The sequence below is a fragment of the Dendrobates tinctorius genome, unplaced genomic scaffold (genome assembly GCF_039654945.1).
Source record: "Dendrobates tinctorius isolate UK_male_01 unplaced genomic scaffold, ASM3965494v1 ptg000133l, whole genome shotgun sequence".
Taxonomy (NCBI): Eukaryota; Metazoa; Chordata; class Amphibia; order Anura; family Dendrobatidae; genus Dendrobates; species Dendrobates tinctorius.
In genome coordinates this window covers 46,873,190-46,898,450 of record NW_027361801.1, presented here as the reverse complement: position 1 = coordinate 46,898,450, position 25,261 = coordinate 46,873,190, and the positions used below count along the sequence as shown (strand labels likewise).

Below are 25,261 nucleotides of genomic sequence, written 5' to 3'. Positions count from 1 at the left end.
CTTCATTTTGTACTATTTTGGGTTCACAGTTGGAGCCATTTGAATCAATGGTTACAATAGTTTGAATTTACAATGACCACCCCAGATTGAATTATTATAGTAATTGGAGGGACCGCTGTAAACTACATATAAAATTCAGTCTTCTAGCAATGCTGTGGTGGAGCAGATTATGGTTGGGACACGTCTCAATTACCTAAGAGTTATTTTTATATCCCGAGAGAACCCATTCAAGCTACAACATAAAACGAAGCCGTCACACCTTCTTAAAATCACTTAGATATTAATATGATTAGTTTACCTTTGAGTAGTAAAGTCGTCAATTGATAAATATGTATATCCTTGAAATAGTCCGGTCAGTGTTTCTCTCTCTTTTGGATACATATATATTCCCAGATGAGAGCATCCAACCTTCACTCCGATATGCCAGCTTACAAAGTGCAAAGTCACTTGTAATGAACGCTAGAAGAATCATTTTGCTTTGTCATGCCACTTCCACGGGCTGAATATGAAAGTTAGTTTATTGGATAAGGCTCATTTGTGGGAGGAGAAGCCAGAAAATAATGACACGAGGAGTCACCTAATTATCACCAGGGCATGGTTATGTCACCATCACAAAAGATTCACAGGCTATCGCAAAAATGATAATGGCAAATTCTATGTCAGGGAGCAGGTCATGTGAAATAACTTCTAGAAATATCCTATCAGGATATGTATGATATAATAAGAAACTGAAGCACCAACCAAATCGGGAGTGAAAATTTCATACATAACTAATTTTCTTAAATAGTCCTTCCAAACACCTACAGGGGCAGGAGTGGCACATTCTTCTCTATGAATTTTATGAAGTCAACGTTAGATAGAAATCTAGCCACTTTGCTGTTAAGAAATCCAATTTTTAAATACTCTTTTAGAGCATACGTTAATATTCTAGGTGAGAGAATTTTCAGCAAAAAAATTTCAGAGCACCCTGGTCTATCAGACATGTTGGCAGTCTGTGACTGCCAGCCCAGAGCCCTGCAGACCCTCTCTGACTTCATACCCGGTGCCTAGTCTGATTAGTAGACCTGTGTAACGTCATCATTGTGGTGGGAGCAACACATTAAATTCCACTGGGCTTACTAATCAGATGAGACACCGGGGATGCCAGCAAGAAGGAGGAGAGCAGTGATTTTTTTTGCTTACCACTCACATAGTCATTTGATTGCTGGTCCCGGCAACTTGCCTTGACATGTGGTCAGTCTACTATCATGGGGACAGACTAATAAAAAAGGAATTCCCAAAACCATCAACTTTCATAATGAGAGACCATTGTAAAAATGCATGAAATGTCAATAAAAAATTAGGAAAAAAAAGTATAAATATCCATTTATATAAGTATATTCCCCCTACAATTTACACGACGAATATGAAAACATTGATTTGTAGGATCTGTCCACTGTCTTCTCTGAAAGCAGGATTCACAGATGCGCATTCTCTCCATTAAGATAAGGGGGAATTACAAAAAAATGTCAAATTATTTAGAAAAAAAATAAAGTTATTTCATTATCAAGGTTGGTGAGATTTCCATTTATAAGAGAGCCACATCCTTTCTTTTATTATCTATTCTCCTATACAATGTCATCATGCATTATAATTGTACGGGAGCATATAGGGTGGCAAATTCACTAAACAGCTACATAGATTTGTATGTATTCTGGTAATAATAAAAAAAATAAAAAAACAAGCATCAGAAAGATCATACTATCCCTGTAGCAGTGTGGAGAAAGAGGTTGGCCTCCACATTGCATCATATATTTGTTTAGCTACATCTAGAATATTTTAATAATATGTTATTGTTTCCAACTTGTGATTCATTGATACATTATTTAAGCATAACACCAGCCTAATCTAGAATGATAACAATACCAGTCACGATCACACCATACATGAAAAATAAATCAGTCTCAGAAACATTTTAGGAAGAAATGACTAACTTTCACTGTTGCCATATTTACGACATTTTTCTGAAACACCATTATCTGAGGATAAAATATTAAAAGAGTATAATATTACATTTTCTATTCTATTACTTTAGTATTTCTTTGCAAAGTGTCTCTTCTGCCTTTTGGCTTGTACAAACCACTGCTGACAAATTGTTGCTATCTCATTCCCTTGAATCTAATTTAAATCTACGAAGCAAAAGTTATCCAAACACTACTCAATTTGTTTTACCATTTTTTACAGCCTCTAAATTATTAAGAAAAGTTTATCCAATTGCTACTGATTTTTTTGCCATTTTAACAGCAGCTGAACTTGCGAATCAACTGCATTTTTCAAGTGAAAGCAAAAGAAAAGAGGTGGACATCACGCGGCGTTAGGCAGAAGAGATGACTGTTTTAAATACTAGAGCACACAAGGCAATGTAAAATATTTCAGTTTTTCGTAAATAGGTTTTAAATTATTTGTTAAGGGTTTATTCACAAACTCATAATGTGGTCTGTTTTCAGTACGTGCAGAATTAATATAAATACAACCTATTTTTAAATCAACAGCTATCACCCCCCCAAATGATGATCACCCAGGGCTCTCTTTAATCTTCACTACCACTGGATCCCTCCTCCAGCAGTGCTAATGCTGTTGGGCAAAACACATAATGACCATGTCTAATAACACATGATAGTATCTGCGGCACAGCTCAGGTATGCTGTACTGAAGATCCCACTGATACCATCTTAATATGCACCTAATGACCCTGTGTAGTTAATGAACAACAGAGCCCCCATAACCCTGTCTAATATAACATCCCCAAGACATCCTCATTGACTTGACAGCCATTGAGTAGCACAGCTCAGCTAATCTATGCTTAGCTCACTATGCCTGCTGAGAACATATTCATGGTCTTAAGATCCCAATAAGTGACCAATGAAATGTGGAGTTTGTAAATACTAATTTATATGGGTGAAATAATTGATCATTGTCACTACATTCAAAATTATCAATGGTAACATCATGCATAGAAATAAAAACTGTCCATGTTGAGATCTATTTATCTCTATCAGGAAGGACAGGAGAGCTGAGAGAGGGGCCTGCAGCACAGAGGAGAAACAGTGTGCTGCTGGGAAATGTAGTTTTAACAGATAAATACAGGATTGTCCATTCAGCTCTCTGAAGCTGCATGCGAAAAGGGGTAGAAGGAGATGAATAAAGCCACAAAGCTACAAAAAAGAATCATTATGTTGAGCTTGTACAGTATATTTACAATAGTTATTCTGATATTGTGCTTTGTCAAATATTTTACCATTGTGGTAATAACCCTTTAACCAAGATATTTTTTCATTTTTGCCCCTTTGTTTTTTACACACCTTTCTCCCAAGGGTCATAAAATGTTTTAGTATTTTGTTAACATAGTTGTATAATAGTGTGTGACAAGTTATAGTTTTGACACAATTCATTTTACTAAATAGCTTACTGAAAAACAGGAAACAATTACAAGACTGGTGAAACAGAGGGAAAAAAAACAATTCTGACATTTGTTTTTGGGTTTTGTTTTTATGATGTTCATTGTGTTGTGTATAAATACCTGGGCATCCATGATTCCTCAGGTCAGCACAAGTAGGCTTATATCAAACTTGTGTATTTTCCATGTTTTAGTAGTTAAAAAATTCAGGATTTTGCAAAAACAAACGTGATTTGTTTGTGATTTGTAACTTTGGAGGTTTTCATTGATAGATGTATGTGAGGGATTGTTTTTGAGAATTGAGCTGTAGGTTTTAATGTATCAATTTTTGGGTTAATACAACATTTTGTTCATTTTTTTCAGTATGTGGTTTACTGTATGGGTTAATTAATTTTATATTTTAAAAGATTGGACTTTTTTGGATGCAGCAATACCAAAATATCTTCTCCTTTCATTTTATTTATGGGGAGAGTTCAAATATATATATGTGCATGCACTTCTCAATCAGGAGGCTTTCACAGAAACTATAGGGCCTATGAAAGATGAGCGATATCCAAAGAACATTATTTTAGGATCTTACACCCTAGGCATAGGAGGTCGGAGCAAACCAGCACTCATAGGAATAGAAAAAGGTCTAATCTGATTGCGGCATTCTATTGCAGTGCTGAAGCTCATAGAAAATGGAAATGCTAGTCTCAGTCAGTGAATAATTATCCAAAGATTACAGTGAGAAAGGGAGGTGCTGGACCTGTGAAGTCACTCAGTGTGACTGTAAATTGATTGATCTGAGATATATTGTAGTACTAACACCCTAATAACAGACTTTTTTATTTTGTTCTTTATACACTGCAAACAAGAAGGGCAGTGTAAAGGGAACTTGTTGTTCTAACAGTCCAATATTAGACCTGTATTAGATCTATACATGCCACCCGAATACAGCAGCCTTTGAAGGTGTTTGCTTTTGGAATGTGAACCTACCTAGCACCATGCCTTGTGAAAAAGTTTCTTGTGTTTGGACCAACACCAACAAGGCAGGCATCTGCCCCTCAAAATGGATAATTTTTGGACCATTTTTACAATTTAAGGAGCTTTAACCTCTTCACTACCAAGGGTGGTTTGCACGTTAACTCCCGGGCCAATTTTTACAATTCTGACCACTGTCCCTTTATGAGGTAATAACTCTGGAATGCTTCCATGGATCCCGGTGATTCTGACACTGTTTTCTCGTGACATATTGTACTTCATTTTAGTGGTAAAATTTCATTCATATAACTTACGTTTATTTGTGAAAAAAATGGAAATTTGGCGAAAATTTTGAAAATTTCGCAATTTTCCAAATTTGAATTTTTATGCTCTTAAATCACAGAGATATGGCACTCAAAAAACTTAATAGATAACATTTCCCTCCTGTTTACTTTACATCAGCACAATTTGGGAACCAAAATTTTTTTTTGTTAGGAAGTTATAAGGGTTAAAAGTTGACCAGTGATTTCTCATTTTTACAACACCATTTTATTTTTAGGGACCACATCACATTTGAAGCCACTTTGAGGGGTCTATATCATAGAAAATACCCAAAAGTGACACCATTCTAAAAACTGCACCCCTCATGGTGCTCAAAACCACATTCAAGAAGTTTATTAACCCTTCAGGTGCTTCACAGGAATTTTTTGAATGTTTAAAAAAAAATGAACATTTAACTTTTTTTCACAAAAAAAATTACTTCAGGTTCAATTTTTTTACTTTACCAAGGGTAACAGGAGAAATTGGACTGCAAAAGTTATTGTGCAATTTGCCCTGAGTGCGCTGATACCTGATATGTGGGGGGAACCACTGTTTGGGCGCAGAGCTCGGAAGGGAAGGAGCGCCGTTTGACTTTTTCACTGCAAAATTGGCTGGAATTCAGATTGGACGCCATGCCACGTTTGGAGAGCCCCTGATGTGCCTAAACAGTGGAAACCCCCCTACAAGTGATCCCATTTTGGAAACTAGACCCCCAAGGAACTTATCTAGATATGTGGTGGGCACTTTGAACCCCCAAGGGCTTCACAGAAGTTTATAACGTATAGCCGTACAATTAAAAAAATCATATTTTTTTGACAAAAATGATCTTTTCACCCCCAATTTTTATTTTCCCAAGAGTAACAGGCCCCCAAAAGTTATTGTACAATTTGTTCTGAGTATGCTGATACCCCATATAAGGGGGTAAACCACTATTTGGGCACATGGCAAGCTCAGAAGGGAAGCCGCGCCATTTAACTTTTTTGGCTGGAATTGAGATAGGACGCCACGTCGCGTTTGGAAAGCCCCTGATATGCCAAAACAGTGGAAATCCCCCAATTCTAACTCCAAACCTAACCCCAACCCTAACCCTAGCCCTAGCCCTAACCCTAGCTCTGACCCTAGCCCTAACCCTAATGGGAAAATGGAAATAAATAAAAAAAAATGTATTTTATTATTTTTCCCTAACTAAGAGAGTGATAACGGGGGGTTTGATTTACTATTTATGGCGGGTTTTTATTTTTGGCAGCTGTCATACGCTAAAAGACGCTTTTTATTGTAAAAATAGTTTATGCATCACCACATTTTGAGAGCTATAATTTTTCCATATTTTGACCCACCGAGTCATGTGAGGTCTTATTTTTTGCGGGACGAGTTGACGTTTTTATTGGTACCATTTTCGGGCACGTGACTTTTTTGATCGCTTTTTATTCCGATTTTTGGGACGCAGAATGAACAAAAACCAGTGTTTCATGAATTTCTTTTGGAGGTTGCATTTACACCGTTCCGCGTGCGGCAAAATTGATAAAGCGGTTTTATTCTTCGGGTCAGTACGGTTACAGCGATACCTCATTTATGTCTTTTTTTTTGTTGTGGCGCTTTTATGCAATGAAAACAATTTCTATTTAAAAATAATTAATTTTGCATCGCTTTATTCTGCGAGCTATAACTTTTTTATTTTTTTGCTGATGACGCTGTATGGTGGCTTGTTTTTTGCGGGACAAGATGACGTTTTCAGCGGTACCATGGATATTTTGGTCATGCGTTATTGCACTTTTTGTTCGGCGGTATGATAAATCATTATTTTTTGCTTCGTTTTTTATTTTTATTTTTTAAGGGGTTCGATAAAGGGGTTAACTAATGGGACAGTTTTATAGGGTGGGTCGTTACGGACGCGGCGATGCCAAATATGTGTACTTTTATTGTTTTTTTGTTTTTTTTTTCAAAAAATGAATTTATTAGGGAATATTTTTTTTTTTTTAATTATTTTTACACTTTTTTTTTTTTACTTTATTATAATGTCCCATGGGGGACATCACTGTCAGCGATCTGTCACAGGCACTGCTGCAGGCTTCCTCATGCCTGCACTCTGCGGGAAGTGAGGAAGCCAGCTCCCTGCAGGCCCCCGAAGGTCCCAGTCGCCATATTGAATCCGTGTACCTGCAGGGAAGGCGACCTTTGCAGCGGCGCTGCACATCGCGCTGCTGTGGGGGTCGCAGGGAAGCATGGAGGGAGCCTCCTCCTTGCCGATGCTTCCTTTAATCCCCGGTACACCGCAATCATGTTTGATCGCGGTGTGCAAGGGGTTAACGTGTCGGGGGCGGTCCGTGACCGCCCCTGACACATTGTGCCGGGTGTCAGCTGTGATAATCAGCTGACACCCGGCCGCGATCAGCGGCGAACACCACGTGAGCACCGCTGATCGCATTAGACGTACTATTCCGTCCTTCGGACTTAGGTCCCAGGTCACATTAACGGAATAGTACGTCCAATGTAGGAAAGGGATTAAAAGTCTGATACTTCAGTGTCTTACTACATAAGCTGTTGATTACTACCAGGTATTAGTATCCATTTCTCTTAACCAGAAGGGTTTATTTAGATCACGTGGACATTAAGGCTATATTTGTGTTAAAGAGCTCAAAATGGGTTCAATACAATCACATGAGACCTTAGAGTGTTATATAAGCATTTTCTGGGTAATTGGAGCCTTTGCCGTATTGAAATTTGTGATGAATTAAATCGCTTCAAAAAATGTGAAGCTGGCAAATTTGAATTTCTGGTATATTCGCTCAGCTCTAGAGCTGTGTCATTTAAAATCATGGCAATATTAATCTAATAATTGGGAAAAAATATATAAAAAACTTCAAATGCTATTCGAAGGAAAAAACATGGTTACATGGTAAGACTCAGCAGTTACACTTTATTCTATGTCTTCTGTTGTTTGTTTATGGACATGTAGAATAAGGCTATGTTCACATGGCATAATGGTTGCTGTTTTTTGGCATGATCCATAAAATATAGGATTGATCCATTCTGTAACAGTTTCTAATGAGCCCCATTTTCTTTTAGTGGGAATTATCCTAATATTTCTATGCTATTCCACCCTTTAGCAGTAACAAAAACTTGATGTAGTGGAACATAAATGCAGTCAAGGTCCCAGAATCTTGATTTCAGAGTAGCTGCTTTCACAACAGAACCGAGTTATACATTGCTTGCATTTAATGAGAGTGAAGTATAAAATAATAGATTTTTAAAAGAGGCAAAATTCTAATTAATTCTATTTTAATTGTAATCAGAATTATCATTGTTATGCAATAGCTCATCTTCCACCCCAACACCATGAATATTCCTATTACTTACAGTAAATTACACTAATCACATCATTTTTGTGTATCGTAGATGCTCTGGTTGAAAAGGGAAGTAATACAATTCTTCAGTTTTTGGCCAACAGTAACAATTTTATGCTAGCAAATTGCAAAATTATAGACAGTGCCACTGATTTGATGGCAAGTTAAAGAGGTTCTCCAGTGACAACTTGCCTTCAATGGGTGGTCCCAGCACTGGGATCTCACCGATTGGCAGAATAGCAATCTCGAGAAGAGAAGACGAACTAGATCAAGACCAGAGAAGTCCATTAGACCGGACGGCACCGTAGGGGAATATAATAAAAAGTCTTTTTTTGCGTTATATAGAGTGGATTTGAGACATACTGTAAATTGCAGCATTCTAGAATGCTGTAACACAGGGCCTAAGGGTGCTGGCCGTACTTTATATGGGGAACGTCTGGTGACCGGTTCTCTTTAATTATTGCAGTACGACATGTAGGCCAGGTACAGAGTAGATAATGGTAGGTTTGTGAATATAACATGCACTTTTAATATTTAACAGATTTCTAAAAATTAGCAAATGCTCTCAATAGAAAACTTTTACTTGTCACTTTAATATGTGATATTGGACTTTACTACAATGTATGGTCTGCTATAACATCCACCAGTAAAAAAAAGCCCTTTAAGCCCTTCATGACCTTGCAATTTTCCATTATTTGGGCTTTTGTTTTTTCCTCTCCTTATGCTAAGAGCCATAGCTTTTTTTTACTTTTTTGGCCCCATAGCCGTATGAGGACTTGTTTTTAGTGTGACAGACTGTACTTTTGAATGACATTATTTTTTTATCATGTAATGCACTGGAAAGTGGGAAAAAAAATTCCAAGTGCGTTGAAATTAGGAAAAAAAGTGCAATTCCACAATGTTTTTTTTTTTTTAATTTACCGTGTTCACTAAATGGTAAAACTGACCTGGTGATATCATGTTCCAGGTCAGTACAAGTACAGAGAGGCCAAACTTATTTAAGTGTGAAAACAAATTTGGAAATTTGTATGAAAAATTTTCTTGCTTTTATCACTTTTTTCTGAGACCTGTAGCATTTCCATTTCTCGGGATCTAGGGCTGGGTGAGGGCTTATTTTTGGCGCCCTGAGCTGATGTTTTTATTGATACCATTTTAGGGTATATTAGATATTGTCTTTTATTGCATTTTATTGCAATTTTGCGGAGGCCAAAAAAACATAATTCTGGAGTGTTCAATTTTTTTTCTTGTTTCGCTCTTTACTAGAGATGAGCGACTTTGCCTTTTTTAGGGTCGAGTCGGGTTTCATGAAATCCGACTTTTTCAAAAGTCGAGTCAAATGAAATCGGCCGACTATCGGGAAAAGTCGAAGGTCCGACTGAAACACGAAACCCATTATTTAATTTTTTGATAGAGTGGATATTTCTGAACCAAACAATACCAAATATATGTATTTTTTTTCAATGGGGCAAAAGGTGGGTGATTTGAACTTGTGCTCTTTAATTTATTTTTTTTACTTTTTTTTTAAACTTTTTACTGTATTTTTTAGTCCCCTTAGGAAACGAAGCTGTGATCGTCCAGTCGCCTGTGCTACATATAGCAGTACTGCTATCCCATCTACAGCACAAATCTCCATGGGCCAGCATTCACAGAAGGATCGCAATGACAGACATGGGGGTCATCAGCAGACCCCTGGCTGTCATGACAACCCATCGGCACCCATGATCATGTCATTGTTGAGCCAATGGAAGCATGGAATGATGTACTCCCCTGTTGGCGTGTGTTACATGCCACTGTCAGAGACTGACAGTGGGATTTAGCAGGTTAAGAGCTGCAGGTGGAGGCACACGATAGCTGATTAAATCAGCCATTATGTGCTGGAAAAGATGCAGGCTCAGCATGTGAGCCCGCTTCAAGGGATGGACATGACATATGGTGTAAATATGTAAATATACATCAAATGTCATGAAGAGGTTAAAGTCTATGGTGGTATTCACATGTCTGTGTTTTGTTTTCAAACAGTGTGTGTACAAAAAAATTATGGAGATACGTCAGCTCAGGATTGGGGTCATGGCTCAAAATTACCCAAGTCTAAGGTTCCGTGAAAATGACGGACAGAACACAGGTGAGTTTTTTGTGTAGTCCATGATTGACACTGCAAAATACAGAAGAAGCTGTGCAATTTATTAATTTATTTATCCGTAAGTGAAAAATCACTGATAGTAAAAAAACTGACACATGGACCAAACACTGGTGAAAATCTTATCCGAAAGGGCTCATACCCATATGTGAGAAAAGAAAATGATCCAAAATCAGGACCGAAAAAATGAACAAGTGTCATGTGAGTACAATGCGATTTTTTTTAAATGGAACATGCGCATGCAATCCGTATGCAATGCGTTTTTTTCTCTGGAACTACTTTTCTACAATCATTTACAGAACCATTTACAGTGTTCTATCCCACAGAATGGTAAGGTATCTGTAAAAAACGGATGGCATACGCATGGTCTGAGTGCTGTGCGATATTTTTCTCGCAACCATTGACTTGCATTGGCGAGTCTCGTCCGAGATAAGCAGCATGCTGCGATTTTTTTCTCAGTCCGATTTCAGCTGAGAAAAAAAATCGCAGATGAGATGTAACCCATTGAATAACATTGTTCTGAGTGCAATCCGATTTTTTTCTCGTACTGCACTCGTCCGTTTTTCTCGCAAATGAGTATGAGCCCAAACTCAAATCATTTTTTTTTTTTTTATACATTTGTGAAAAATGACAGATGTCTGAATGAGGCCTTAGGAGGAGATACACTATAAAGTTTAATAGGGTAATAAAAGAAATGAAAGGTCCATTCAGTTCTCCAAAAGCATCTAAATATTTCCGACTCCCCATAGCTTTACTGTAAAACTCAGCAATACACCCGAGCTTCTGATACAAGTTCATTCATAACTATTGTAAATCACACTCTTGTTTCTCTCCTGACAACATTCATTTATCTCCCAGGAGGTACCGTAAGTGATAACACAAGGATCCGAGACCGAAAGAAAGCCTGGAAAAAGGGCATGGCATAACAGAGATGAAGAGCCAGAATGTGATCTCTACCCAATAATGTCAGATTGCTTTACCCACAACTGTACAGGTAATTATCATTACTAATCAGCCATGATTCATATTGGGTTATTATTACTAAACACCATATTGCTCAACAGAAACTATCTCCAACATTTAGCTTTACATCTGGCAAGTCTCGATTTTCACCGAGTTTCTCCTATGTGACATCTCTTTAGGGCTGAAGACACATGGGTATAGACATGTCAGAGGACACATTTTTCTGAATTTCAATATCGTCTAGTGAATCTATATAGAGTCTTTTCAAGCTTATATACTGGAACCTTAACTAGGAATTTTTTAAGTCTTTGCATTTCTGATGTCACTTTTTAGGCTAAGTTCACACTAGGCGTTTTTGCTGCGTTTTTAAATGCGTTTTTTTATCCTAATTTTCAGCTGTGTTTTACAGTAACAGAAAAGCCTATTAGATTTCAGAAATCTCTTGCACACACTGTTTTTTTTGTCATCAGGATTTTGTGCTTTGCATGTTTTTTTGGACATAGAGCTTCTTTCAGTACTTCTTCAGCGTTTTTCACCCATGACTTGAATGGGTGGTGGAAAAACGTTGAAAAACACGCACAAAAAAAAATGCAGGTATCAGGTTTTGCTGCGTTTTTTGTGCCAAAACCTGATTCTATAGAATAGGTCTTTTTTTAAACACTAAACTTTATCAGCATGGACAGGAGACAAATCTAGCATGCCAAAACTGCCGCCAAAAAACGCTTAAAAAATGCAGCTAAAAACAAATTAAAACATGCTTTTTTTCTGCAGCTTCTTTCCTGCCAAGAGATCAGGTTTTGCTGCAGAAAAAAAAAAACGCTGAAATAAAGCCTGGTGTAAACTTACCCTTATAGTAAGTGAAATATATTTAAGGTTACTACTAGATAATAATAATAATGTATTTTAATATCTGGTCTTCCTGATATTTTTTTGCTTTTAACTGATTCCCCATGAGTCAAGGAAACTCCAGTATTGCTGCCTGCACAAAGGTAATTATCCTGCCTAACCATACAACAGAAAGCCCCCAAGCATTTCTACTTGCCGATACAAGGAAAACCTATGACACTTTTACAAAAATTAGTCTTGTCCAGCAGCCATCTGAATGTATATGTAACTGCTTCCAGATTTAGGAGAACGGCTCTTGTGCCAAACACCGTACTTAGCAATTATAACAATGGTTGCTGCCAGATCCAATGGGTGACAGCATCTGCAGAAGAGGGAGCTGCTATCAAACACTGAATATAAGGTAAAGTCATATTATTTTTAAGGGAAGGGGTTAATGCCAAAACCCAGGATGAGTCATCAGCCGCACTCAAAGTAAGTGAATGATTTAAAAAATTGCTAGTCAATTTGTCATGTGCATTTTTTCATCCAAAGGCCATGTGCACACACTGAGTATTTGATGAGTTTTTTCCCCCCAGTATCTGTAAGCCAAAACAAGGAGTGGAACGGTCAGAGGAAAAGCATAATAGAAACATTTGCACAACTTCTGCATTTTTTTTTGGCTTACAAATACTGGGGTAAAAAACTTACCAAATAATCAATGTGTGCATATGGCCAAAAACTGCATGCTCCCCGAGACTGTTGACAGGATGCATTTCCCATACTATACCACACTCCACGTACGCCTATATCTTTGCAGGATTTGCTAGAGAGTTTCTTGTTTAGAAAAGGTGTTTTCATATTGGAGATTCAACTTTTAGGCCGGGGCCACACTTGCGAGTGTGATTCGAGAAACTCGCGCGAGTCTCTTGCATGAATACCTGGCACTGCCGCCGGATCGGAGTGTACGGCGGCATGTATTTCTATGCAGCCGCATACTCCGGTCCCGAGTGCCGGCGGCAGTGCCGGGTACTGATGCGAAAGACTCGAGTTTCTCGAATCACACTCGCAAGTGTGACCCTGGCCTTAGACAGACTTATGGGGCTCCCATTTAACCCCTTTGGAGCTGGCCGATTTTTTTGTTTTTGCGCTGTCATTTTTCAATGATCTAACGTTTGTGAGGGCCTAAAGCAGAGAAACGATATTAGGGTCCGCTCACACCGGTGTGTAGCATGACTGAGTGCTATCCAATGTTTTATTGGATAGCACTTGAGCTTTATCTAACAACACTTGGCCCAGTGTTAGGCTGGAGACACACTAGTGATTTAAAAATCAGTCCGATTTTCATGCAGGAGAGTCGGACAAGTGTAATGCAATTGTCAAGTGAGTGTCATGCGTTTTTTATGTGAGTACAATTCGATTTTTCACACTTTTCACATTTTTCAGATTTACATCCGAATGCAGTGTGATTTCTATCAGACTGCAATGTGATTTTAATATGCGCTTTTACATAGAGTAATGTTTTAAGTCATTTACACATTGTTTTAAAACAAAATATTCTTCAAAATATATATATACAGTGGGGAAAAAAAGTATTTAGTCAGTCAGCAATAGTGCAAGTTCCACCACTTAAAAAGATGAGAGGCGTCTGTAATTTACATCATAGGTAGACCTCAACTATGGGAGACAAACTGAGAAAAAAAAATCCAGAAAATCACATTGTCTGTTTTTTTTTTCATTTTATTTGTATATTATGGTGGAAAATAAGTATTTGGTCAGAAACAAAATTTCATCTCAATACTTTGTGATATATCCTTTGTTGGCAATGACAGAGGTCAAACGTTTTCTGTAAGTCTTCACTCCAGGACCTTGAAATGCTTCTTACGAAGCCACTCCTTCATTGCCATGGCGGTGTGCTTTGGATCACTGTCATGTTGAAAGACCCAGCCACGTTTCATCTTCAATGCCCTTGCTGATGGAAGGAGGTTTGCACTCAAAATCTCATGATACATGGCCCCATTCATTCTTTCATGTACCCGGATCAGTCGTCCTGGCCCCTTTGCAGAGAAACAGCCCCAAAGCATGATGTTTCCACCACCATGCTTTACAGTAGGTATGGTGTTTGATGGATGCAACTCAGTATTCTTTTTCCTCCAAACACGACAAGTTGTGTTTCTACCAAACAGTTCCAGATTGGTTTCATCAGACCATAGGACATTCTCCCAAAACTCCTCTGGATCATCCAAATGCTCTCTAGCAAACTTCAGACGGGCCCGGACATGTACAGGCTTAAGCAGTGGGACACGTCTGGCACTGCAGGATCTGACTCCATGGTGGCGTAGTGTGTTACTTATTATAGGCCTTGTTACATTGGTCCCAGCTCTCTGCAGTTCATTCACTAGGTCCCCCCGCGTGGTTCTGGGATTTTTGCTCACCGTTCTTGTGATCATTCTGACTCCACGGGGTGGGATTTTGCGTGGAGCACCAGATCGAGGGAGATTATCAGTGGTCTTGTATGTCTTCCATTTTCTAATTATTGCTCCCACAGTTGATTTCTTCACTCCAAGCTGGTTGGCTATTGCAGATTCAGTCTTCACAGCCTGGTGCAGGGCTACAATTTTGTTTCTGGTGTCCTTTGACAGCTCTTTGGTCTTCACTATAGTGGAGTTTGGAGTCAGACTGTTTGAGGGTGTGCACAGGTGTCTTTTTATACTGATAACAAGTTTAAACAGGTGCCATTACTACAGGTAATGAGTGGAGGAAAGAGGAGACTCTTAAAGAAGAAGTTACAGGTCTGTGAGAGCCAGAAATCTTGATTGCTTGTTTCTGACCAAATACTTATTATCCACCATAATATGCAAATAAAATGAAAAAAAAACAGACAATGTGATTTTCTGGATTTTTTTTTCTTAGTTTGTCTCCCATAGTTGAGGTCTACCTATGATGTAAATTACAGACGCCTCTCATCTTTTTTCTGGAACTTGCACTATTGCTGACTGACTAAATACTTTTTTTCCCCACTGTATATACATACATATATATACTGTATATATATATATTATATATATATTTTAGATTAAAACACGGCAAATGATCTGCTGGGTACAGTACAGAATACAGTAGAATAGGTTATAACAGAATAGATAGAATAGATATATACATATAGAATAGGTGTGTGTATATATATATTATATATATTTATATATATATACACATGTATGTCAGTGACACACACATATATATGTATATATATATATATATATATACAGTGGTACAGCAAAGGGTGTTTTGCTGGATGGGAGAGACATTTCTCCCAGCAGGTTAAATTTTGGCTGGGATTTTCCCTAAAGACAAGGACCTGCGATGATGTCATGGTCATGTGATCAGGCCATGTGCTGTCTACCTCACATGTGGGTGGGGTTATGGGCTATGTAATGGAGGTTGGTATTTGGGGACATGGTGAGTGTGTGTGGAAGATACAGGAACTTGGCTGGAGTTAGCCTGTATTTATTTGCTGGACTACCCGTGCTGCAGAGCTATAGCAGCAAGACTTCAAACAACCCAGGGAATGGCACCTGGCGGATGCCGCTGACCTGGCAGCTGCTTAGTTAAGCCTGTCCCATGCAAGGGTGAGTCTGGGATCAGTGATTCTCCAAGCTGGAGTCTATTTGTGTTTTTCCGTTGCTTTCTGTTAACCTGCTGCTTTAAAGTGACAGTAAACCACTGTATAGTTGGACTCTAAGCCTGTGTGTTGCCTCATTACTGCGGCCCTGCCATTGCTTACCAGAGCAAATCCCTACAATTGGTGGAGAATGCGGGCATACTCAGTGAGGCCGGGCTGTTTTTTGCTCATTTTTTGCTCTGTACTCCAGCTTATGTCTTGGGTTAAAAGAGTGGCGCAGACTCAGGCGGGGAACATTCCAGAAAAGGACACCACTGTAAAAATGCTTATGGAGGCCATGCGACAGCAGCAGCAGGCTACACAGCAGCAGCAGGAGGCCATGCGACAGCAGCAAGAAGCTACGCAGCAGCAGCTGATATTTAATCAAGAGCAGCAGGAAACCAATCGGCTGTTGATAGAGCATATCACAACAACACAGATAACAGGAAATTCCGGGGGTATCCATGATGTCCGGAAAGCGGTTCGTACAGCAATTCCCAAAATGGAGAAGTCTGACAATGTTGAGACATACTTGGAGTTGTTCGAAGGAGTGGCTGAGAGGGAGAAACTACCTCGGGACCACTGGGCGGAAATCATTACTCCGTTTATGGCTCCAGGACCGTTGAAAACATATCAGGACCTACCCACTGAGCAACAGGCAGACTGTTGTGAATTCTCTCTCTGGCTTCCCTCTGGTGATTACTGAAGATAGTGGAGCTGGTCAGATTGAGAGTTCTCTTTCTGGGCTCCCTCTGGTGGTTACTGGAGGTAGTGGAGCTGATCTGATTGACAGAGGCTTGCCACCTGATAATGAGGAAGACGATTGGAGATCTGGGGTTTCTCATTGGGATTTAAGACAGCTGACTCCCTCTATCCTTGCTGGTGATTTTCTTTCTGTTCCTGCTGAGGTCTGATGTCTCCTGCTCTTTCCTGCATGTTCAGCTAAGTGGTTCATTTGCTATTCTGTTTGCATTTGATCTGGTTATGTCTATCTCTGTTTGGTGCGGGTCAGCCAGCTCTGGCTGGGGCTGTGCTGAATCACCGCCCTTATGTTACTGCATGTGCCAGTTTGTTTTGTTCCCTTTTATATTGGTCTCTTTTTGCTTTGCTTTCAGAATATACCAGAGTGCTGATATAGTAGGGGGCGAAGTCGTGCGACTTCAGTGTTTTTGCGCATAAGACGTGTTGGACTTTTTGCAGGGTTTTTTGCGTGATTGCAGACAGTGTCTTTCCTTTCCTGTCCTGTCTAGTCAGTGTGGGCTCCCTCGTTTGCTCAGTCTAGTTTTCTGCCTGCGTTTGTGTTTTCATCTTGTCTCACCGACAATATATGTTTGGGGGCTATCTATTCCTTTGGGGTCTGCTCCGGGGCAGTTTAAATTTCCCCTTTCTTGCTTTAGGCTTAGTTAGCTCTCCGGCTGTGCCGAGGCATCTAGGATCATCGTAGGTACGCTCCACGGCTACAGGGGTCTGCAATTCGCTTAGTTATCAACCTCTCTGTTTTTTTGTGGCTTAGCCTGGCCTGCTATCCTCCTCGGTGACCCATTCATAAGAGCAGACTACACGATCGTTAAGGGTGAGATACTGGCACGTCTTGGGGTAAATGTGTTAGTTCGGGCCCAGTGGGTACACCAGTGGGAGTTTACTCCCTCCAAGCTGGCTCGGTTCCAGTAATATGACCTTCTGCACCTGTTACAAAAGTGGTTGCAACCTGAGGTACTGTCTCCCACAGCCATGCTAGACCGCATAGTGTCTGATAAACTTTAGAGTGCTTTGCCCCACTCCCTCCAAACATGGGTCGGACAGGCATCCCCTACTAATGCCCTTCAGATGATAGACCTCATAGAAAGATATGGAACTACCAAAGAGCTACAGGGAGGGACTCCCCGGAAGGTAACAGGAAGGTTCCCTAAGTCTCCACCCCTGGCTCGGCGAGCAGAGCCCAGGAGGGCCGCTCAGAACTTATCTGGGGAAGAAAGGAGCCCTATAATCTGCTGGTGGTGCCAGGAACCAGGCCATATGAGAGCTGATTGCCCCCAACTGGCTGAGCCCATGGACACAAACTTTGAGTACCACCAGTCCCACTATGCTGAACCAATGTGTGCAATGGGTACTCCGAATGGTCCCAATATGGAACATTTGTGTAAGGTTGAAGTGGAGGGCACCCCGGCTGTGGCCCGACTAGACTCAGGGAGTCTTGTAACCATGGTACGAGCCAGCTGGGAACAAACCAGCGAGTATACTGGTTGGAAAATTGGGGTGTTGTGTATACATGAGGACTTAAAAGACTATCCCACCGTAGTGGTGATAAACACGCCAGCGGGGAGGCAGTGCCACGAGGTGGGGGTTGTGACTAATTTGCATTATGAAGTGATAATTGGAAGAGCCTTTCCTTTATTTTCTGTGCTTTGGCCGACTGTTGTCCCACCCACTGAGCAACTGCCGGCACCAGAGGCAACCGGGTTACACTCTCCAGAAGTAGAGCATGAACCTGGTGGCCCAGAGGAAGAAGTGCTGGCCGTAGGGGTAACCTTCCCTTTGGTGGAGGAGGGGAAAAATTCTCCCATAGAAGTATTGGCTGGAGAGGTGGAAGACTTGCTGCCGGGACCTGAATTGTCAGACTTAAATGTATCAGGTGACAATTTTGGTACGGCGCAACTCCAAGACCCTAGTTTGGCTCGAGCCAGGGAAAATGTATTGTTTATCAATGGGGAACACCAACAACCTGGGGCAGCTACAGTGTTGCCTCGCTTTGAGCTAAACCGAGATTTGTTGTATCAAGTTGAGAAAATATGTGGGGAAATGGTTGAGCAATTACTAGTACCTCAGGCATATTGTAAGCTGGTAATGGACTTAGCGCATGTGCATGTACTTCGTGGGCATTTGGGCCAAAAGAAAACCCTAGACCGAATTCTGCAACGGTTTTATTGGCTAGGCGTCCATGAAGAAGTTAAACGGTACTGTAATTACTGTCCAGTGTGCCAGGTAACCAGTCCCCAGCCTCATTTTCGGAGTCCTTTGGTGCCTTTACCAATTATAGAGGTGTCTTTCGAAAGAGTGGCAATGGATCTGGTTGGGCCTGTCTATAAGTCAGCAAGGGGACACCAACACATCCTTCTAGTTCTAGATTATGCTACCCGGTATCCTGAGGCTGTTCCACTGCGCCACACATCAGCTAAGCTTATAGCAAAGGAACTCATGGGTATGTTTTCGCGGGTGGGAATTCCTCAAGAGATTTTAACAGACCAGGGAACCCCCTTTACGTCAAAAATTATGAAGGAACTCTGCCGCTTGTTAAATGTTAAACAATTGCACACATCGGTCTATCATTCCCAAACAGATGGTCTGGTAGAAAGATTCAATAAGACGCTGAAGAGCATGTTAAAAAGCAGTTTCCAAAGATGGGAAGGATTGGGATCTCTTACTGCCATATTTGTTGCTTGCAGTGCAGGAGGTACCCCTGGCATCTACGGGGCTCTCGCCCTTTGAACTATTGTAAGGCAGACATCCAAGGGGCTTACTCGATATAGCCAAACAGGCCTGGGAGAAGCAACCTACCCCCACAAAAGTGTGATAGAACATGTTGCAAAAATGCAAGAAAGAATGGAGACAGTTCTACCATTAGTTCGGGAACATATGGAGGCAGCACAACTGTCGCAGAGTCGGGTCTATAACCGGGAGGCTCGGGTAAGAACCTTTAGCCCTGGGGATTGGGTGTTGGTACTTGTGCCTACAGTAGACAGCAAATTTCTTGCAAGATGGCAGGGACCCTACGAGATCATGGAGAAGGTGGGGCTAGTAGACTACAAGGTACACCAGCCAGGAGGGAGAAAGCCAGAACAGGTTTACCATGTTAATTTGCTTAAACCATGGAAAGATAGAGACCACCTTGGTGGGGATAGTCCGCTGCCTGCATTTCAAGTAGAGAAGGCTCCATTACCCCTGGGCGAGTCAGGAGTAACCCAGTCCGTAGTCAAAATCGCAGATACTTTGTCTCCTAGACAGTTTCAGGAAGTCCAGGAGTTTGTTAGGCAAAATACAGATGTGTTTTCGGAGCTCCCTTGACACACCTCCCTAATCCAACATGACATTGTCATGGAGCCACAGGTCAAAGCCATATCGGGTGCCTGAGGCCTGGCGACAAGCCATCTCGGAAGAGGTAAAAACTATGCTGCAGTTAGGGGTCATTGAAAAGTTCCAAAGTGAGTGGGCCAGCCCAATAGTCCTAATACCTAAACCGGATGGGACTCTAAGGTTCTGTAATGACTTTAGAAAACTTAATGAAATTTCAAAATGTAACGGCTACCCCTTGCCCCGGGTTGATGAGAAGCGCAATTTGGGCAGGCACGGTATTTTTCAACTCTTGACCTCACAAAAGGGTATTGGCAGGTACCCCTAACTGAGGCGGCGAGGGAAAAAATGGCTTTTGTAACACTCGAGGAACTGTTCCAGCATAAAGTGTTACCCTTTGGGTTGCATGGCGTGCCAGCGACGTTCCAGCGGTTAATGGATATTGTTCTCTGTCCCCATCGCCGCTATGCCTCAGGCTATATAGACGATATTGTGAGTACAGCACAGACTGGGAAAATCACTTACCAAAAGTACAGGCAGTGATAGATTCTCTGCGACAAGCAGGGCTAACTGCCAGCCCAAAGAAGTGTTTCATAGGGTTGGAGGAAGCTCGGTACTTGGGTTACGTCATTGGGAGAGGAGTCCTCAATCCTCAAGTAAACAAAGTAGAGGCAATTCAGAACTGGCCCCATCCCCTCACAAACAAACAGGTGAAAGCCTTTTTAGGTTTAGTGGGTCATTACAGATGGTTTATTCCCAACTTTGCAACCCTATCCACGCCTTTAACAGACTGCTTAAAGGGGAGGAAGTCTGTCATGGTCCGCTGGAATGATCAGATAGAGGAGGCATTTGTAAAGTTAAAATTGGTACTGTGTGGTACACCAGTTCTGATCACACCCAATTTCATAAGAGAGTTCATGATGCAGACTGATGCCTCTGAGATAGGGCTCTGTGCCATGCTGTCTCAGGAGGTTAACGGGGAAGAGCATCCCATTAGTTTCCTAAGCCGGAAGCTTACCCCAGCTGAAACCAGGTACAGTATTGTGGAGAGAGAGTGCCTGGCCATTAAGTGGGCACTTGAGTCATTACGCTATTATTTGCTGGGGAGAACATTTTGTTTGGTGACAGATCATTCCCCTCTCACGTGGATGAGTCAAGTGAAAGAGAGGAATGCACGAGTCACCAGGTGGTTCCTGTCCCTGCAAAATTTTAAATTTTCAGTAGAACTTTGGGCAGGCAGACTGCAGGGGAATGCAGATGCCCTGTCCAGAGTTCACTGTATGTCATGTGTCCACCCCCCTAGGGTTAAACAAAGGAGGGAGCTATGTGGTACAGCAAAGGGTGTTTTGCTGGATGGGAGATACATTTCACCCAGCAGGTTACAATTTCACCGGGATTTTCCCTAAAGACAAGGACCTGCAATGATGTCATGGTCACGTGATCAGGCCATGTGCTGTCTACCTCACATGTGGGTGGGGTTATGGGCTATGTAATGGAGGTTGGTATTAGGCACATGGTGAGCAAGATGCAGGAACTTGGCTGGAGTTAGCCTGAATTTATTTGCTGGACTACCCATGCTGCAGAGCTATAGCAGCAAGACTCCAAACAACCTGGGGAATGGCACCTGGCGAATGCCACTGACCTGGTAGCCGCTTAGTTAAGCCCATCCGATGCAAGGGTGAGTCTGCGATCAGTGGTTCTCTAAGCTGGAGTCTATTTGTGTTTTTCCATTGTCTGTTAACCTGCTGTTTTTAAAGTGACAGTAAACCACAGTACTGTATAGTTGGACTCTAAGCCTGTGTGTTGCCTCATTACTGCGTCCCTGCCATTGCCTACCAGAGCAAATCCCTACACTATATATATATATATATATATATATATGTCTTTATATTTCATAGACAGATAGATAGAAGAATAGCCGGTAATTCATTTGTCGGCTTCTGTAAAATCAATGCAGTAGCCGACAGGATAGGAGACATGGTTTACATACAGTAAACACATGCATAATAGTTAGACCTTATATAATTTTCCGCATCTATTGTATTTATTGTATTTACTATTTTATTATTTTTTGTTATATATCTTTTTGTGTGGTACACCTTTTAAAGCATTTTTTGTTGCCATTAATCTAAAATAAAGGCATTATCCATATTGTAATTAACTTCCCTGTCTTTTATATATTTATTCATCAATTGAGACATCTATACACATAATATATTATTTTGTGGTCTTATACCGTCTCCATTTTTTTTTTAAGCTGGACTTGATGTCACCTTACAATAGAAAGGTGGCATCAACCCCCAACTATTACCCCATATGCCACCTGCTACAGAGCAGTGGGAAGAGAGAAGCTAAGTGCCAGAATTGGTGCATCTTAGAGATGCGCCATTTCTGGGGCAACTGGGGACAGCTGTAGCCGGGGGGCCAATAACCATGGTTCCTTCCTAGGTTATAAACATCTGCCCCCAGTTGCTGGCTTTCCCTCTCTGGCACAGAAAATTGTGCGGGAGCCCATACCATTTTTTCCACCGAATAGATTCTTCTCTTATTAAATACACACATGTCCCATAATTTGCACAGACACTATGCTAATGATATTGGTCACTGACATCTATATATCAAACTATTCTGCTTTACTGTATGTAAACCATGTCTTCTATCCTGCCGGCTCCTGCATTGATTTTACAGAAGCCGACAAATGAATTAATGGCTAATCTTCTATCTATATCTCTATGCAATATAAAGATATACTGTATGTGTGTCACAGACATAGATATATATATATATATACATACACCTATTCTATGTGTATATATGTAATCTATCTTTTCAATTATAACCGGTCAGTGTGATTTTACAGTAGCTGCATATGAATTGCCGGCTTTTCACAGGACACCGGTACGTTAAAATTGCACAGCACTCACATGGTGCAAGTGCTGTGCGATTTTTTTTTTTTATTTTTTTTTTTATTGCACCCATTGACTTCTATTGTGGGATGCGATTCGTTTTCTTATTACAATCGAGAATGCTTTCGATTTTTTTCCGATCCGGCATGAGAAAACAACTGCACCATGCTGGGAGTGGCTACAATAGGTTTTGCTCAAACTGACATATTTTTTCTCATGCAAGATAATTAGTTAGAGTTCATTCCCACTTGCAATGTAATCGGACGAATGTAATCCGATAAAAAATCGGACTGAATTCGGACCAATGTTATTCTATCATTGTGTGTTCATCTGCATTTATTTTTCCAGCTCGGATCGGATCAAGATCGGACTGGAGAAAAGTTGCAAGATTCAATGGCTGTGAACTCCCAGGACCTTTGTGATGGCACCATGAGCAGGAAAACTTTCTCACGTGCAGTGGCTTCAGCTAGGGAATAGGAGTTCACAGGGAGACACTGAGCACACATTGCTCAGTGTCTCTGCTGGATGACAGGCAGTAAGGTTGCATCATGCATCCATGCAGCCTGCCATCTAGATGTAGTAGAGCTAGACCCGTCATGAGACAAATGGATTAGCAGCATCACTGCGGAAAGGTGAGAAATTTTGTTCTCTTTTTTTTTTTTTACCTCTTTTGCAGATGACAAGGGTGTTTGTAGAATAGGTGAGGTTGCGAGTATGGTTCAATTAAGAATTTTAAAGGAGTCTGTGTCATTATTTCAATTAAAGGACTTTTTCTGGGTGTCAGTGTTTTCTTACAATGTGACCAGGGGGTTAGCAATGGGGGCATCTTATTGACGCCTCTCCATTACTAACCCTGGGGCTTAATGTCACCTGACAATTCACAGGTGACATCAACCCCCCCAAAAATAACCCCATTTGCCACCGCTACAGGTCAAGTGGGAAGAGCGAGGCTAAGTGCCTTTTCTGGGGAGGCTGAGAGCTGATGTTTTTAGCCTGAGGGGCCAGTATCCATGGCACCTTCCTAGGCTATTAATATCAGCCCGCTGCTGTCTGCACAGCCTTTCCTGGTTATTAATTATAGGGGGACCCTACATAATTTTTTTAGGGTCCCCCATTTTAGTAGCCAGTAAAGGCTAAGTATACAGCTGTGAGCTGATATTAATAGCATGGGAAGCTCCATGGGTATTACCCCCTTCCCAGGCTATAAACATCGGGCGCCAGCCGTTGGCTTTTTTTCTGCTGGTTATGAAAATTGCGCAGGATCCCACTCCATTTTTTTCTGAAAAATAATCTTGTATTAATTAAATACATGTACAGTAATTTGCACACACTATACAAATTATGTTTGTCACTGACATCTATATATATAGCTACTCTATTTATATTTACTGCATGTAATCCATCTCTTCTATCCTGTCAGCTCCTGCTGTGATTTTGCAGTACACGGCACATGAATTGCCAGCTTTTCTTGTATCTATCTATGTATGTAATATATACATACAGTATATACATATGTGTGTCACTGACATCCATATATCTATGCATGCTAAGTGTATATATCTATTCTATCTATTCTATTCTAACATGTCAATCTCTGATATTACTGTGCGCGGCCATGAATTGCCGGCTTTTAATCTATCTATCTATAAGAATATTTACTTTGAAAACAATGTGTAAATGGCTTAGTTCACACTGGCATTTGGGTAGAGTGCGTAGGGCAGCGTACTTCCTCCCTGAAGAGCCGCCTACTTATGCAATTCTTCCCTCAAGCTCCGCCTACTTCCACATGCGTCCTGCGTACCTATCTTTAACATCGGGTACACAGGGACATGCGCTGTATGCTGATGCGTCCGCATGCGTCGTTTTGAAACGATGTATGGGTGCACATGGTCTGAATATCGCAGCCACTCGCAGCATGCTGTGACTGTTCTTCATGCCGAATGAGCATGAGAAAATAAGCACTGATCTGCGCTGTCTCATAGTATAACATTGGTTGGAGAGCTATCCGATAATGCACCATATAGCACTCGGCCATGTTATATGCCAGTGTGAGCACATGCACTCATACAAGTCTATGGGCGTGAGTGACACATCGAACTACACTCGGATGTCATCCAAGTGAAGTCCGAAGTACGCTCACAAAGACAATGGAGAAGATGGAGAAATTATGTTCTCCATCTTCTCCGCACCTGTTCTGTGATTCTTTCATGCAAGAGAATCGGATCATAGTAAGATGACATTCGTATTACACTCAAGTCGAGTGTCATTAGCATAGTCAACCCAGTTCTCTTGCATTAGAGAGAATCTGCACTAGTGTCAATGAACCCTTTGAGCACGACTGGTACAGGAGAGCATATTCTACTACATAGATCCTCCTTACTTAAAAAAAAAAATTTAAAATGCTTATGAATGATAGAAAATATACTTTTAGCTGTATGAATAATTATGTATCAGGCCTCAATTACACATCTGTGTTTCACATACCATTATAATCTATGATACTGTTCACATGCCCATGTTTTTTCACGGACCATGTGTTCGTGCCAAACTCATGTCTGTTTTTCTATGATATCGGTAGGTAACATTGCAAAGTATAGGTAAAGCTTTGTCATTTATTTATGTACCCATCAATGAAAAACA

The 25,261-nt window shown here is 40.8% G+C and overlaps 1 protein-coding gene across 2 annotated transcripts in view; it reads right to left on the bottom strand.

Moving 5' to 3' along the window:
• The window catches only part of PASD1 (PAS domain containing repressor 1), a 161,990-nt gene that overhangs the window by 84,960 nt on the left and 51,769 nt on the right, over window positions 1–25,261 (bottom strand). Inside the window, exon 1 of one of the 2 annotated variants that reach the window (XM_073543620.1) lies at window positions 299–664. The exons of the other annotated variant lie outside the window; for it this stretch is intronic. Within the exon in view, the coding sequence (XP_073399721.1) occupies window positions 299–381 (83 nt within the window). The 5' untranslated portion in view covers window positions 382–664. Of the gene's footprint in view, window positions 1–298; window positions 665–25,261 lie in introns of those variants that run through there. 2 annotated transcript variants of the gene reach the window in all.